This window comes from Plectropomus leopardus, chromosome 4 (assembly GCF_026936395.1).
Source record: "Plectropomus leopardus strain MGB_pleo_1.0 chromosome 4, ASM2693639v1, whole genome shotgun sequence".
In the NCBI taxonomy this organism is placed as follows: Eukaryota; Metazoa; Chordata; class Actinopteri; order Perciformes; family Serranidae; genus Plectropomus; species Plectropomus leopardus.
This window is the reverse complement of record NC_142179.1, coordinates 26,661,853-26,678,558: the sequence shown is the minus strand read 5'-3', so window position 1 is coordinate 26,678,558 and position 16,706 is coordinate 26,661,853. Positions and strand designations below refer to the sequence as shown.

The following is a 16,706-nucleotide window of genomic DNA, read 5'->3' as shown; positions in this document are numbered from 1 at the left end:
CCTTATTTGATCACCTTCAACTTTCAATGGTCATGTAATACATTTATAGGGCCTAAGTCTATCCACTCAGTTTAACAGTGACATTTTTTGGGCCTTTTCAGATCACGGGAAGAAGCTGAAAACTCAATATGTGAACTTTTCTTTTTTTTTTTTTTTAATTGTGTGTGTGTGTTGGCAAACAGTTGCCTACTGACACAGAGTAATGTTAACATTTAGAAAAATATTTGGGTCTTTAGCTCCTAGATGTTTCACTTTCTTCACCAGTTGCCAACTTTATTTGTCCTTAGTGTACAGCGAGGTCTATCAAAACTTTTTTGTTGACAACAGCTGCTGGCTGCTGCTGTAAACAGGATTGATGAGAGCAGGCCTTGTGCCCAAGGTAACAGCTACAGTGATATAAAAGAGGCTACAATGCTTCGAAGATATCAAAAGTTCTGTCACCAGGAGCCACACCTTTCACGTGTCATTTGATCTGTTGTTAGTATAAAAATGTTTGTGTAGTTTAGCTTTTAGAATCTTTTTGTTGTGCAGATTTGGTTTATTGGGCAGCACGGTGGTGCAGTGGTCAGCACTGTCACCTCACAGCAAGAGAGTTTGAATGTTAAACTTGCTGGCTAGCTGGGACCCCTCTATGAGTAATTTGCATGTCCTCCCTGTGTTAGCGTTGGTTTAAATAAAGTGGCCTGCAAAATTTCTAGGCTTTCAGTCCAGATCATCAATTCCATTTTATCAACAGTCAGAATTAGTGCTGACACTAACCAAATGCATCATCAAACATGTTGTGCATTGATGTCGAAGCCCAGTATAATTACTGGCTGCTTTCCTGCTCTCACCTGCATCAAATATCAAGTAACAATGTTGATCTTTGATGGCTATGAGATCAACAGTGAAAGAAATCAGTGTTTTAACTGAAAGCAAACACTGACACTGTCGCTCTCTTTGCAAAGATAAACCAACTTTACTTCAATTATTGCCATTCCAACTGTCAAATTTGTTTAGTGTTTTTTTCATGGAATTTGCAGCCATGAACATTAAGTAAACGGCTGTCAGATGGTTAGCTACTGTAACAACAACCACTATTCATCTTTAGAAAATTTACAGATGTTCCAAAATGGTTAGGGTTCATAAAACGCAGTGACACTAAAATGCATGCAAATATAAATGTTTGAACTACTCACATCTCAGCTCATACTAGTTAGACAGCTGGCTGAGCATCCATCCAAACATTGTTTTTGGTTATGCTACCTTAATGCATAAGATACAGAAAAGGAAAATGAGATTGATGTTAACCATCTAATTTGTATATGTACAACTCAGAACTGTTTTCCAAATAATATCTCTGAAAAAGTCCTCTCACAAGTGCCTCACAATATATATTATAGGAATTATGTACATAACCAACAAACTCTGACAAAACAGCAATTTTGGAAATAAAATACTATGCCAATTTCTGAACTTATTATCAAGTACCAATATTCTCTGTGCAACACCCATTTTACAAAAAATACTGTAGTGTACCATAATTTAAAACATTAGCATACTGTTAAGGGCCTCTGTGCTGTTGCTTCAGATGGACCAGCCCACAGTTCACTGCTAACTATAGTACAAAATTAAAAACTTAATACAAAAATACAGTAGATTAGTGTTTGAAAATTGGCTGTAAATTAACAGCAATTGCTTACACCACCACCAAAGCTGCACACACTGAGTGCCCACAGACATTTTAGACTTTTCTTAAATGTGAAAAGAAAGAATTGAGAAGGTGACAATGTTTTGTGATACATTCAGCAGATTTAGCTAATCAGAGCTACACCAGTTCTTTTTCTTTACCCCTTTCAGTGTTCACAGTCATCTGAAGCTCACCTTTACACACCCCTTAAGTAAAAAAAACACAGTTAAAACCAAAGCAGTTGAAAGCAGCCATGCATCCTTCTATTTCACAGAAATCTGATTTGGTCTAAACCCATTAGGCATGAGTTACTTGCTGTTGCAGATGGATTAAAGGAGAACGGCACAAAAGCTCTGTCTCCTTTCTCAAAGAGAACGGTGAGGTGCTGAGAGTCTGGACATTTGGTTGTCACTCTTCATTTCTTTCATTGTGTCAGGCTGCTGCAGGCAACAGTTCTGGCCAGCTCATATTGATCTGGGTCCTCAAACCTTAACCTGCGTTCTCTTATCTCTTTGCTCCTCTCCTCTCCTCTCCTCTCCTCTCCTCATCTCATCCTCTCCTCTCCTCTCCTCTCCTCTCCTCATCTCATCCTCTCCTCTCCTCTCCTCTCTCCTCTCCTCTCCTCTCCTCTCCTCTCCTCTCCTCCACCACTTAAGAAATGGAATTTTTTGTGTACCAATGAAAAGGGTTGGACTATGTGTAGTCCTATATGTCAGACCTGATTTGTCCAGTTGTGTGGGCTGACAGGGACAGCACCTCCCATCACTGGGCCTCCAAAACGCCCTTGAATAACCCTGGACTCCTGCGTCCTTGGATTGACTGCCTGGCTTCCTGCTGAAAGCTCTCAGATGCAAGTGGGGGCCTGCAAGCTATGCTATATTTGGCACTGTGTCCTCAGACCCAGCAGGAAGCCATAACAACATCTAATTAGCTTATAATGGATAGACTCTGAGATCTCAATATATTCTTTATGCTGTGGCTCAAAAGGTTTCTGCTGCCAACAGGTAGTGTGATCTAGTTTTGTTCTGATCACATTCAGCAGCAACTCTTTAACAGTTCCTAACCCCCATTAAGTCTCATTCCCACTGCACAAAAAAACCTAACACCTGTTAACATCTGGCTTTTTAATGCAATGAGAAGGCGTACGATCAGCATTCAAACCTGGGTCAAATGAGTCTGCAGCAGACAGGGGTTTTTATCGCCTCTGGCTCCAGTCAGCACTGATGAGAACACAACACCCAGCCAGCGAGATGCAATGATGCAGTCAGTAATTACTGTCCATCTCCTCCTAAGCAGCGCTAAAACAATGATCCAAATAGATCTGCACCAAGTTTGAAAGAGAAACCAAATAAGTAAGAGATATATAAAAATGAGAAACCACTGAAGAGTTCTCAAAGACCTCTGTTCCTGTTGCTGCTCCTGCCTGTCTGTGACGTCACACGACGACATACCAAAAAAAAAAACAAGCCACACACATAAACAAAAGCTGACAGAAAGGCAGACTTGTGTGATGCAGCGGTGAGCTCAGTGACAGTGGGAATACAGTCTATTTAGATATTTAGAAGGTTTTACCCATGCTTGAAAAACTCGCGTGCATGCGCTACTTTTGCAATTTTGCAAATGGCCATTAGTGTTTAAACAAGGAGTTGTCCAATCTTCACAGCATTATGCGTCTCTCTCTGCTTTGTCCCTAGCTTGAGGCCTTGCAAAGTGGCAAACCTTGATGTTTACCTCAAACCCCTCCTGGAATGACTTTCAAACACCACTGTGATTTCCCCTTCTGTCACCACAAGGTCTCGCAAGAATTGATTCCCTGCACCAGCAGGCATCACACAGCTACGCCCGTGGAGATTTGACTTTAGTACAGAAATAAACAGCAGCCCCGTGCAGCCCTTCAAGGCTTTGCTCTGATTTAGAGTACATTAAGATTCATTCACAGTGCCCCGCTTTCCCGGTGTGCCACCTCTTCAATTTCCTCCTCAACCAGACTTAAGATTCATGTGTTTATATCAGAAGGCAGGAGTGCTGTTTGTGCATTTGAACAATGCTGACATCCTGTCACAGGGGACAGGCGCTAGGACTGAGGTAGGGGCTGTGGGGGCTGGAGAGGTGGAGCCGGGCTCCGGCTCAGTTACAGTGCCTCCCACCCCTCCCTCTCTTTTCCTCACTTAACATTTGGCCATTTCTGTAAACCTTGTTTTGTCTAGCGTATTGTCAGAGAGAGGGAGCCTGAAATATCAAACCCCCACACCACTTGAAGGGAACAGTCAAATTTTCCACCAACACCAATGGAGACTGTCAGATCCAATTTTTCTCGGTGCCTCTCGTGTTTCTTCCTCTCGGCTGCCTGTTTGCCACCAACTCTCACAATATAGCCTCAAACAAACAAAACAAGCACATACTAGAGCCGAGATGCCCTGGTGTAAAAGCACAAACACACGCAGATGCAAAAAAAAAAAAAAAAAAATTGTCCGCACACACACACACACAGAAGCCACAAAGCTCTGGGATACATTTGTGTATTACTTTGTGTCTCTGTGGATGTGTGAGTGAATGTATACTGGGTCTCTGGAGTAACCACAAATGATCTACCATTTGCCTGGCACCACTGCACAGGCTGCCCACAGCTCTGACAAAAAAATCACTAGCATTAGCATTGCCTGCACTGCAGCTTGTCTGTATCTTTAGTTCATGTTCATGTCATGCTGCATGGGTGTTAGTGTGTTTATGTGCTTCTTCCTGAATGTACAGTATTTGTGGATGTGTGACCGTCTGAGCGTCAGACAGTCCGACAGACAGTATAGTAGCTGTCACGAGTGCCCTTAACCATAGCTTGACCTTTCGTGACAATCAATCCTTTGTGAACATGTCCCGTGAAGGCTAAAGGAATTATCAAGCTACAGGCCCTCTGGCGTCATTTATCTATTAGCTGGAGGTCACACAGGTTGTGGAGAAACAAGTGGCTCCACTGGTATCTCATCACTGTTAATAGATCTGATTAGCACTAATGATTGATTAGAGAAATTGGTTAACAGCCAAATGAGTTATGATATCTTTGTTTTGTTTTTTTCTGAAACAAATGAGCAGAGACTTTTCAAAATAAGGTACACTTTATGTTTTGCATTCGTTTGTGATTCTGGAAACACATATGACTTTCATGAATATCATTGAAAACTTGGAAAGCTAAAGAGAAAAGGCTCTGTGATTTGGCTCCAGAGGAAGCAAAGTTGAATTCAACTTGGCTTGTACCGGGCTTATCAGCCACAGTGGACCATCGAATCCCTCTGTGTGTGCATGTGTGTGTTCGTGCCTGCTCTTGAGTGTATGTCTGAAAGGGAGCAATCAGGCACAGCTGTACCTGCCCGCACTTGGCAGAGCACAGCATTTGCCTGGTTAAAAAAGCAGAAGGTTTTGATATGGCAGAGAGGCAGTCGTTTGGCTGATCTAATGGTGCCTCCCATAGGATCAATATCTGTGTGCAAACACTGAGCGAGGGAAGAGAATGGAGCATACACCCATAAAACCAGCTGAATATTTTATCATATCCATCCCCACCCCCCGCCTGTATGCCGACATCACCAGCATGCCTCCTCTTAACCCCCCCTCTTTTTCACTCTCATTTATGCACACATGCACATACATGTTTATTTGCACACACAGACAAGAACATGCACCTTCAGAGAGCATCTTCTAAGCTTCTTTGAGAGCCTCTATGACTGGTCTGTTCCGTCTCCGAGTTTATTACAGTTGAGATGTTTCCTTTTTTGTCAAAATGCATCTCTGCAGGTGAATTCAGATCTAAAGACATCCTCGCCCTGGGGATGTCTCCAGCATTCTCTCCTCTCATCCTTCAAACACAATCTCTCCCGTAGCCTTTTATCTGCCCCCTCCTCCTCCCACCCTGCTCTCCCCACCACACCCGGCTCCCTCCAGTGTGTGCGGTTCTGTTCCCTGCCAGCGAGCTCCTGTTGCTGCCTGAGCCCAGCTCGTTAAGGGAAACACTGGTGCATGGTCCTCCTCACCTTCCCTCTGCACTGCCTTTTAATTAGACAGCTGTTTGTGTGTGTGTGTGTGTGTGTGTGTGTGTGCGTGTGCTTGCTTGCGTGCATGCATGTGCGTGTGTGTGTGGTGTTTTAGTGGAGGGCTGGAGTGTTTTTTAGTCACATGAGTCATGCTTTTGAAGTGATTGGTATCACAGTGGCTTGTTTGTTTCTCTGATGTTCAACACTGTCATTAAATAGCATTGTGCACCCAATACGATACTGTGTGTAGCTTTTGGGCGCACAAATATTTTCCCTGGATTATTTTCAATCAATTAAGCCGGTTTTCAGTGTAAAAACAATGATTATCAACAGAAAACAATTGGGATAACTGATCACGTAGTTGTTAATTGTATAAGGCAATTGTCAAGGAAAAAATGCATGTCCCAGCTTCTTAAAATGAAGATCTGCTGATTTTTTGTGTCATACTGCTATAAAGTAAATATATTTGAAGTTGTTGACTGTTGGTTAGACAAAAAAGCAATTTGAAAATGTCATCTCTGGGAAATTGCAGTGGGCATTTTAACATTTTTTATGACATTTTTAAACAATTATTGGATTAATTCAAACTACTCTAAACACTAAATATTAATGTGACTCTTAAACATGTGTATTTTTAATCATGATACTTAAATAGAAATATATTGTTCCATCATATATTTCTTTATTCTTGTAAATGCTGTTAGTACATGTGTCTGCATTCGTGCAAGCAGTGTCTTTTTCCAGGCTAACAGCCGAACATCTGTATCCGAGCAGTGAAAGATGGGTTTGTTCCCACCTCTGCGGTAATGGAATCAAACCTATTCTCCATCCCCTCTTGTCAAGAGAGAGTGACTCTTCTCCTCTCCCATATAATCCCATTAACAGCACTTCACTGAAGTAGCGGCTGCCCTGACCTCCTGCAGGACATGGCGTTTGGACAGAGGGCAAACTGGGGGCTCTTTAACACCTTACACCTCCCAACACTGTTTTTCGCTGCTTACTTTTTTGTTCTTTTTTGTTTCTTTTTTCCCACCTTCAATGTTTTGATATCAGAAACAGACAAATATTTTGAGTTTTCTGAAATGATCCATGTTACCATCAGATAATTTGCATGCTGTGCATGCATGTGAAGAATGTGGCTCTGATGAAATATAACTTGCAAGTGTAATCAAAGCCACAGTCGAGTATTTTTTGATATGAAAGTAGTTGATGTCAGAGCAGCGAATGCTTGCTTTGTTTGCCAGTTTCAGTCCACTCGGAAGGAGACTCCACACACGTGTTTACAAGCTTCTACGAGTTCTGGTAGGCCCTAATCCAACTATTTACATCTCCATGACAACCCCGCCTGTCCCATAAGCTCTGCCAGTCTGTGATGATAGCCTTGGTTGTTTGGAGTATATCAGAGCTCAGAGGTCCAAAGTGAAAGAAGGAGGATTTTCAAAGGCACATGCATACAGCTGCAAGGCGAAGCATAACCACATATTTCAGCACGGCAGTGAAGTGGTGGGCAGGACTCAGCTGTTCCAGGGTAAGAACTAAAACACACCAGGGGCTTGGAGTAACAGATCTTGCACCAAGCCCAGCCATCAAGAGCATCACTGCTGCATGACATAAGGGGCTAATTATGCTAAGTACAATACATTACCTCTAGCATGTGCAATGCAAGCAGCTATTTCTCTAATGTGCTGCGAAATATAAACATACTTAGTAGAGGAGGCTGACAGAGGAGAATCGGCAAGGCGTCCTAAACCACTGTCCTTGTCAGAGGAAAGAAATGAAATAATGCTGCTGGAGCCAAGCATTTCTGATTAACATGTCATCTCAGCTCTCCCCTGCTGCCTCCCTTCTCTCTTTCCTGTCCATCTCTCCCAGGCAGAACTAGTTTACCTTTCATTAGAAGACCCTTGGTGCAAAATGTGTTTGCTGATAAGAGCCAGCAGTTTATCAACAGTTTATAAAGCATGGCGCAAGGATTAATCAAATCAGCACACATCCGGAGAAGGGCTGGACTCTGTAAACACAATCAGATCTGACTCTGCAGACGGATTGAGAGGAGCGGGGGAGAGAGAGTTGGAACAGGGAGGGAGGGCAGATAAGTGCAGAAAAGAAATGGAATCAAATTAGAATGAAGTCAATTTGGCAGAAATTATGTATTTCGGGCAATTATTTCCCTCCCAGACGGAATCCCTATTTTGCGATATTGGTGGGGAGTCAAAATGAGCAGTGGTGGGAGAGGGCTGCAGTCAGAAGTGAGAGAGATATGGTCCCAGTGTCTTTCCCTGCGCCAAACACAGTGCATCCTCTGTGACTAGCAAGGCTGGCTCCTCATTATCTTGGCTTCCATCTGAGGAGAAAATGCAGCGTTGCAGTCTCACTTTAGAGGGACACTGATCACAAGAGCAACTCATCTCAACTGGAGAAAGATTGCACCCCCCCCCTCGCTTTCTCTCCCACTGCACAGACAGCTATGAGGAATCCTCTGTTTTTTCAGCTCAGAAAAGTGGAAGTTTGAGTCGGAGAGATGGAGCGAAGCTTCAAAAGGCACATGTAATTGAGCAGCCCTAGATAGGCTATCTGGGAACATGAAACAGCAACAGTTGTGACGGAGGGTAATTGCCTCCCTGGGCCTGTATAATGCCTTGTCGAGTCTTTAAACTTGAGCAAACTGCTGGAAGTCCTTATGTCAGCAGGTAATTGGTTCCAGGCATCAGCAGCTATGTGAAATGAAGGAAAGATAGGTAGGTGGGGTGTATGTGTGTGTTTAGAAGAAGAACGTATGAACGATTAAAAGAAAAAGCGTCTCTATAAGCGTCTTCAGCTGTGTTCTGTGGTATTGATTTTTTTTTTCTCAACGATGCTCTTTGCTTTTCATTTATTCAGACTTTCATTATGTAGCGCTAGGGCAAAGTGAAAATATCTCTTGCTCTCTGCGGGCACATTGCTTCAAATTACATCTTGATGTATATGCAGGATAATATCTATGTAAATTTCAAATTGAAGATAGTGGCGCCCATGCCTCTTCTAAAGTGTCAGGGGCCAACTTTGAAACATATGGCCATGAAAACTGCTTTCATAAACATCTTGCAGCTGAGCAGTCAACCTTTACTGTGGCTGACTTTTGACTTTCCAGTTATCTGGCTCTAAATACCCCCAAGATGACCCAGGTCACCCCTGTTGCTGAGCCTCCAAGCTAGGCAAGATGGGCAGCTCTCTGGCCTTCACTGTCAGAGTGTCTGTCCTCTCTGCTGGCCTGCATCCAGCCCCTCTTCCTGGCTGAAGGATGCAGAGTTGGACCTCAGGAAGGAGATGCTTTATTAGTTGGCCCTGCATGATTAATTGAACATCTGCTCGCACAAAGACAGCTGACCCCAATTCCCAGCTGTTTACCCTCTGTATAAACAGTTAATAAGCCAGCGGTGAAGGTGTCACACAGGGGGTCAACACTGCTTTTTGAGAAATCTATCCAATTTTACTGCTAAACCACTCCTTCTGCAGTTGTAGCCAGTGCAGTTTTATTTTCACAGGTGGACACTGCTTGAGAAAATGGAAGATGAGAATATATAGAATATTGTTCTCTCTGTTTTGAGCTTGAAAGGTCTTGCCAGCAGTCAGTCAGTCAGCCAGTTGGCCCCCCATGGCTCTGCTGTGAAGCTAAAACCCCTCTCTTCTCCCTCCTGATTAGCAGTGTCTTTGTTCTGTTGGTGGTGGCACGCCATGAAGCGTGATTGCAGTGGGCAAACTGACGGCTTTAAAACAAGCCTGCTGCTGCGCTGATCTGCATCACACTTTACCCCCCTCCTTGCTTAGCAAAGACGAAATCAAATCAGGTTTTGCTAGTTGTTTGGTCTCAGAGCAGTAAGCCTCCTAAGAGATTTGGGGAATTTGGTTTTTTTTTCCATTTGATGTACAGCACTTCTGGCTAAGGGGACGTTTAAGTGTGGGTGGGGAATCTGTGATGCAAAGGCAACAAAATTACTCACTGTTGATGGAATGTGGGTATAATTAATGGGGCTATTTGAGATTTTTTTCACTTGCCTACAGTTTATTACCTTGCTGTTTTTCTTACTTGCTGTCTCTCTCTCTCTCTCTCTCTCTCTCTCTTTCTTTATCCATAGGCTGCTTCAATGGCACTGAGCAGCTTGGGCCATGTATATACAGCCATAGGGGACTATCCAAATGCCCTAGCTAGCCACAAGCAGTGTGTCCTGCTGGCCAAGCAGTCCAAGGATCAGCTGTCTGAGGCTCGCGAGTTGGGAAACATGGGGGCCGTCTACATCGCCATGGGAGACTTTGACAATGCTGTCCAATGCCATGAGCAGCACCTGGGCATTGCCAAGGCCCTGGAAAATAAACGTGAGGAAGCTCGCGCCTACAGTAACCTGGGCAGTGCCTACCACTACCACCGTAATTTTGACAAGGCCATGTCTTACCATACTCACGTTCTGGAGCTCGCCCAGGAGCTGGAGGAAAAGTCCATAGAGATGAGAGCCTACGCAGGACTGGGTCATGCTGCTCGCTGCATGCAGGACTTGGAGAGGGCCAAGCAGTACCATGAACAGCAGCTGTCTATAGCTGAGGGCTTGAAGGATAGAGCCGCAGAGGGAAGGGCCTCGTCCAATCTGGGTATGTATGAAAATACTAAAAGACTCATGAGATAACTCAGCTGCTTAGCCAAAGTCTTCCATATGTTCCTGAAAGATCATCTGCATTCTGTGGTAACATTTCAACACACAGTGTGCTGAATAATGATATATCACTGTTGAGGATGACAGAGAGTATGTTTGACCAGCTATGTTGGTCTACGGGTTCATTTTTATACTCTTTAGCTTACTGCACTGCTCACCACCTGGGTCAGGCGGTGTAGCCCAACCCATGGAAATACCATCTTGATCCAGTGGCATTGCTTGTTGTGCCCACACGCGGCTCAATTTTGGGCTGCAAGCCCCCTTTAGCATTGTTATATGTGATCAATATTAGCTTTGTTAACACGGTAAGTGTTGCCACCATACTGTATTTAAAAATGCTTAAGGGGTTTAGCAGCTCAAAATGAAGCTGCTTACTCACCAGGAGGAAAGAACGGAGCTAGCTCCCATCCAGCTGAGGTGCTGTGCAGTGCAGAGTGGCCAATGCTAGCTAACCAGTAGATTTGGAGTGCAGTCGGCATTGTTTCCACATGTTAATGCAATTAGGTGGCTGTCTGTCAGCAAAGCCAACAGAAAATAAAATGAAAGTCATGACCTATGCAACACATAACACTAAAATTTCACCACCTCTAAATGGATAGCACTTTGAAATGTGATGCTAAAGCCCATTGACTCAGAAGAGCGCCAGACTAAAAGGGAAGGCCACTTGTATTTCATGTAATTTAACATTTTTTTTCCTTAAAAATTAAATGGTTGGTTACCAGTTAATTGGTGGAGGGCTATCAAACAAAAAATTAGCCAAAACTGACACCCCTAATCACCATCATTATCTCAAAAATTGAGGAAATTATCATTATTAGTTTATAAGATACATTTCAAAATATGTTTTAACTACCTCTCAAATGGGAAAAACAGAAATGTTGTAGGATTATAGTAACGTGAATTTAAATAATGAGTTGAAGAATTGTACTCTGTGAAGTACTGTGGGCATGTTACTTAAGTTGCCAGTGATAAAATCAAAAAAAAGTCCAGTTTGAGTAATATATCAATATTGTTTTCGGACACCACAATACTGCACAGTGATTTATGATGCAAAGATATGAGATATGAGATGGATTTAACAGCTCCAGAAAGTTATTATAGAGGCAGTCATTTTAGCCTCTGTCTCGACAATCAAACACAAACTGTAGAAAGATGCTGTACATGATACAGAGTGATCAACCAGGAACGTATACTTGCATGCATTGATCAGCCAACACGCAGCAACTTGCTGGAGCATTGTTGAGTGCAGTGCTATCAGTCAACATTGTCCATTCTAATCTACGAGTGTTGATCAGTGGAGTGAATCTCTGAGGGACACATGACTGACTTCAATATGAAAGTTCTCTTTAGGAGTCATTAGTGGTATGCCCCAAAATACTGCAGTCCGTTTTACAACTATCTGAGTGTCTACTCACTCCCTCCAGTGGAAATCCACTCACAGCATGCACAGTATCTAGTGAAAGTATGTCATCCTTTGAGATTCTTCTCTGACCCTTTCAATGGGGGACAATGAACAGGTTAGACTCAAGCAGCACGTATGAAAAATCTATATCTTAGTGCATCCTCAGAGATAAGGAAGCAGCTGGTGGTTAGATAGTAAGAAGCCTTGCAAACTGGAAGTGTTTACTGATTCTTTACTTCAACACGGGGATTTATGAGTTATTTTAGCTGCATTTGACCTGACCTTCTGAAAGGAGGGATGAGAGGAAAATAAAATGGGAGAGTGTAAGGTGTCCTGCCTGCCCTTTTATTGTTTTGGGGATAGAGTATGAGAGCTTCCATTTCCTGCTAGTGTTTTCACTGTGCTGCTGGCTACAGCCCTTTGTTTGTCTTCATTTAAATGAGCTGTTTACTTACTGTTGTTTTCAGTGATATTTGTGGTTAGTGAGACCTGGGTGTTTTTGTTAATTTAAGAGAACAGCAGTGTGTTACAGTATCATCACTATTTTATGTAAAGTTGTTTGTAGATACACTATTTAAAGGTTGCATTATGTTCTACAATGAATAGTACCCAGCAGATTATGTAAGCATGAGGTAGTTTGCAGGGCAGGGCTTCTGCATGGGAGTCAGGGAGGAAGACGGCGCATGTTAGAGCTAACAGTAATTTGTGAGCCGAGGAAGGTATATGGTGATAGAATGCCAACATGTAACGTCAGGATATAAATAAACCTCATAAAAAATTTGTATTTGCAGGAAATCTCTCCACATTAATCTGCTCCACTCTCACCTTAACACCGGCTCGGACTTAATCACGTCTTGAAATGAATAGTGGTGCAAAGATAAATAAAAGTGAGATGGGAGGGACATTAAATATACGATCAGGATCTTTTGATTGAAACTTAAAATGTAATTATTGTCCCCTTTACAGGCCAATGTCTCACAGCCAAATCCTGCTAGAATGACATTAAAAGCGAGGTAACCTTGTGAAGTCTGCTAATATAATGATGAAAGGAACCTTGGGGATAAAGGTGTCCCTTTGGATATTCAATAACCCCATGAGATAAATGGTATGGCCAATTCTCCTGTATTTAGTCCAACAGTTACAACCTACGCCAGATGACTTATGATCGCCATCAAAACAGTAGTAAACCTGACTCTAATGGACAACTAAGAGGCTTAATAGTTCCTCCCAGATGAATTATTCTCGAACCTAATGTGTAAAAGTGTGCAAGCGGAGAGTGGGGTTAATCAGCCAAACATAAATTGAAGTCGTCCTTTGACCGGCCTAATGGTCGCGCACCGTGGACTGCTCTTAGCACCAACACACACCTGATTTTAAAAGTGAGCTGCTTGTCATAAATTAGGAGCTGTGGTAAGAACATTTTATGATCCTTCAGGATATGTGAGCTTTATTACTAGTCACTATATGTCAGGCAGAAATGTGTTCCTATCTGTAGTGTGATTGCTGTTATGATAGCAAGTGCGCTGCGATTCATTATTAGTTGCAGCATCGCAGTTCTGCAGGTCCATGGCAGATTAATGATAGTGTAGTTGATGCCGTGTCAAAGACCTCCAGAGCGGAGGCTAAATGAGTGGGTGGTAGGAATGCAGCCTGTTGCACCATTATGTGGATACAGTACCCCATAACAACCAAAGAGGCTCGCTGCCCATCTCTATGCTGCCCCATCTGTTGGTGCTCCTCATCTATTTTCTTTCTCTCCTCTCTTTTTTGACGCCTTCCTCTCTCCCTCTCTCCCCTCACCCCTACTGATTGTAATCTGCAGCTGTCAAGCTCCCAGTAATTGAAACTGACTTGATGAATCGCTTAATTACCTTTAATAGCTGATAGAATAGAGGAGCTGAATAATGAAGATAACAGAGGATGAAGTGGAGGTTGTGAAGCATCAGTCTGTAATTGCCCCATTGTTGTTGTTGTTGTTGTTGTTTTTGTTTGCGGCAGTGGGGCGCGCGTTGTAACTCCGTCATCGATGCCCGCGAGCCTGCTTAGCACAATAAGATGTGGGCTAAAAACTAACAGGATGTTGTTTGAGACTTCAAAAAAAACACCGCCTTTTACGCCGCGCACAAATAGGGGAAGGATGATCGAGTGAAGATTAACGAGCAGCAGCGATAAAAGCCAAAAAAACACAGTGCCAGAGATGGAAAGGAGAAGTTGCAGAAAGAGGAAGGAAACTTTTATTATGCCCTCTCAGCTTGTCGTTAATGTTGCGTGTAGTGTGGGTGGAGCAGCAGCTGACATGGCTCTGAGGTATAGAGATCGCCATGCTTTAATATCTAACCATGATGCCCAGCGGTACCAGCAGCCCTGGCTCAGCACACCCTGACCTATAAAGGATATGAAAATGTTGCATTCCAGCCCCATTTATTATTCATTAATTGGCTAACTTACCCTCTAGTCAGCAATATTTAATATCTGAGAGAGGACTGAAGTGGTGGGTTACCATGTAGCTCACATTTCTGGTATTCATGAAACAGAATCTAAATTCTATTATTTCCCCTTGCATTTTTACTTCAAAGAGACTTTGAATAAGTTTGTTTGATAGCGCTTGTATTTCAGCCGGTCTCTCTCGTGGCCGCTCTTTCTCCATTCACACCTCCTCGTTTGACCATATGTCTCAGAGAAGTCACATGAAATGTCGACTCCCATCAGCGAGAAGGGCTGGAGGTAACAGTCCTAATTAAGCTTTTTTTCTTCTCCCTTCCTTTTATCCGGCATCCCCAGGGGAATGCTTTCTGCTGATGCTCACAAAAACAAAGCAACCGAAAGAGGAAAACAACAGGAAGAGGAGTTCACAGAACAACACAGAATCAGACTGTGATGCTCTTTATTCAAATCACATCAGTGGTATCTAAAAGCAAAAAAAAACAGGATATAACTTCTGTATTGAATTAGTTTCAGACCTTTTATGCTAAACCCTGTTTCGCACATACAGCTTTTTCCACTTAAAGGTCATGTGAGAATGAGCGCTGGAATCTACATTCCAGAAAATCAGTTGTGGAAATCTGCTTGGTCCAGACATCTGATAACCAGGTTTTGTAACATGTCTGTAAGTAACAATGTCACACCAGTAGACTATAATTTATATTTTTAACAGGCTGTGTTTGTTGGCAGTCGAAATGTAACAACACTGACCCTTGAGCTCTTCAGCATCTAATCATGAAAATAATTATGTCAAGCTTTTAAAGTGAATGGCATTTAAAGAGGCATAATCATGAAATAATTAGTAGATAAGATTTTACCACTTCATCATTATTATTATTATTATAACAACAACAGGCATTGCGTGAACATAAATCCATTACCTCCTCAAAACTGATTTCAGACTGCCCTCAGCAGGGACAAACTACAGACAGGGACCAGACTTGCCTGAGGCGTTGAGGCATAGAGATTATTCAGTTTTGTACCTAAGCCTTTGGAAACAGCACTGATGTAGATATATTATTAGTCAGATGAGGAAAGCAAGCAGGAGAGAACTGAATTTACAGAGGAATTTAGCGAGCCTAATGGCCCAGACAGGATGAATGAAAGAACGCTGTAAGGAGGGAAGACAGGGAAAGAGCCCAGAAAATACATAAAAATGTGCATTTGTCTGAAATCGGTGACATCTTCAACTCTCCACTAATGACCAAGTAAATACCTTGAGTAAATATAAGCGGGGGGGGTTAAAATGCCAGTTTCATGTTGCTCTCCTGGAGAGATCTAACTCATCTGTGCAGCTTGGCCCCAAATTTCTGTTTGTTGGAAAAGCAGCAGACGCTCCGTGCCTCCCCCTGCATGGCCCCCTTCAATCTCCTGACAGTGGACCATGCCAGAGACTGGACTAGAGGCCCTGCGAAACACACTCTCCCAGGCTTTGTGCTTACACTTAACTTCAGCTCACTATATGCAGCTATTATTCCCCTCACTGCGGAGCCATTAAGTGAAACAAAAGAGCTGTGGCATTCTTTTGCATTAAGCAACTGCCCCGCGTTAGGCACATCTGCAAATTCAGCATGAAATGTGATCTGTTCCTAAACGGAGAGGTGATTGTGCAGCGCAAAACAAAGTTGAGACGTCGAGACTGAACATTGTCAGATTGCGTGGTGGGAAGGATCGGATGTCATGCGTGTGGACAGTGCAGCGACAGTTGGTCTGGTGAGGCTTAGCAGGGAGGGAAGCAGATCAGCTGGTGCTGCTGGAGGACACATACAGCGGTCTGTGCCTTTTTTGTTGGCAGACCACCCACGCAGCACGCATCCATCTATCCATACCCTGTCCTTTTTATCTTCTTCCTTCCTGTCTCTCTGTCAGTCAGACTGGAAGAGATGTCTGTGTCTGGGAGTGAGGATTTGCTACCTTAAGCCTAGACTCCGCCCCGTCCCTGCTCCTGCAGATCCCAGCAGGATCCAGACTCTGCCTCAGCTCACTACCTCCCCCCAACAGATCATAGCACACACTATTGTATATTGCATATTATAATGGAGTCTTTCAACTTACATACACCCTTTCATGTTCATAGACACGATTAGAGTGGAAGTCTCTATGAAAGTAATCCTCCATATTATGATAGTCATTCATATATCATCTGTGGAGGTTAAACATACTCTGTATGAACCTGCTCAGTCTGGTGTTCACTTTTCTATGTGCTTGATGGTGACTAAAATTGTGCCAGTCTATCGAAGATTTTGTTTTAATTTTGTTTTAAACTTTGGACTCCTACTGCTCTCAACCTAGAAATACATTTTAAAGGAATAGTTGAGATTTCCTGAGCTTGGGTTGTCTGGGGTACTTATCCATAGTCAGTGTATTACATACAGTAGATGTCACTGGGTACATCCCCAGTTTAGAGAAGCAGACTGGAGTTCGACACAGAAGCTAAGCGTTGTACT

At 43.0% G+C, this 16,706-nt stretch overlaps 1 protein-coding gene across 3 annotated transcripts in view; it reads left to right on the top strand.

Moving 5' to 3' along the window:
- LOC121944003 (tetratricopeptide repeat protein 28-like) overlaps positions 1-16,706 on the top strand; it is a 202,664-nt gene that overhangs the window by 150,434 nt on the left and 35,524 nt on the right. For all 3 annotated transcript variants that reach the window (XM_088076969.1, XM_088076970.1, XM_088076971.1), the window contains one exon: positions 9,807-10,314. In XM_088076969.1, coding sequence (XP_087933095.1) covers positions 9,807-10,314 — 508 coding nt within the window. The remainder of the gene's footprint in view (positions 1-9,806; positions 10,315-16,706) is intronic.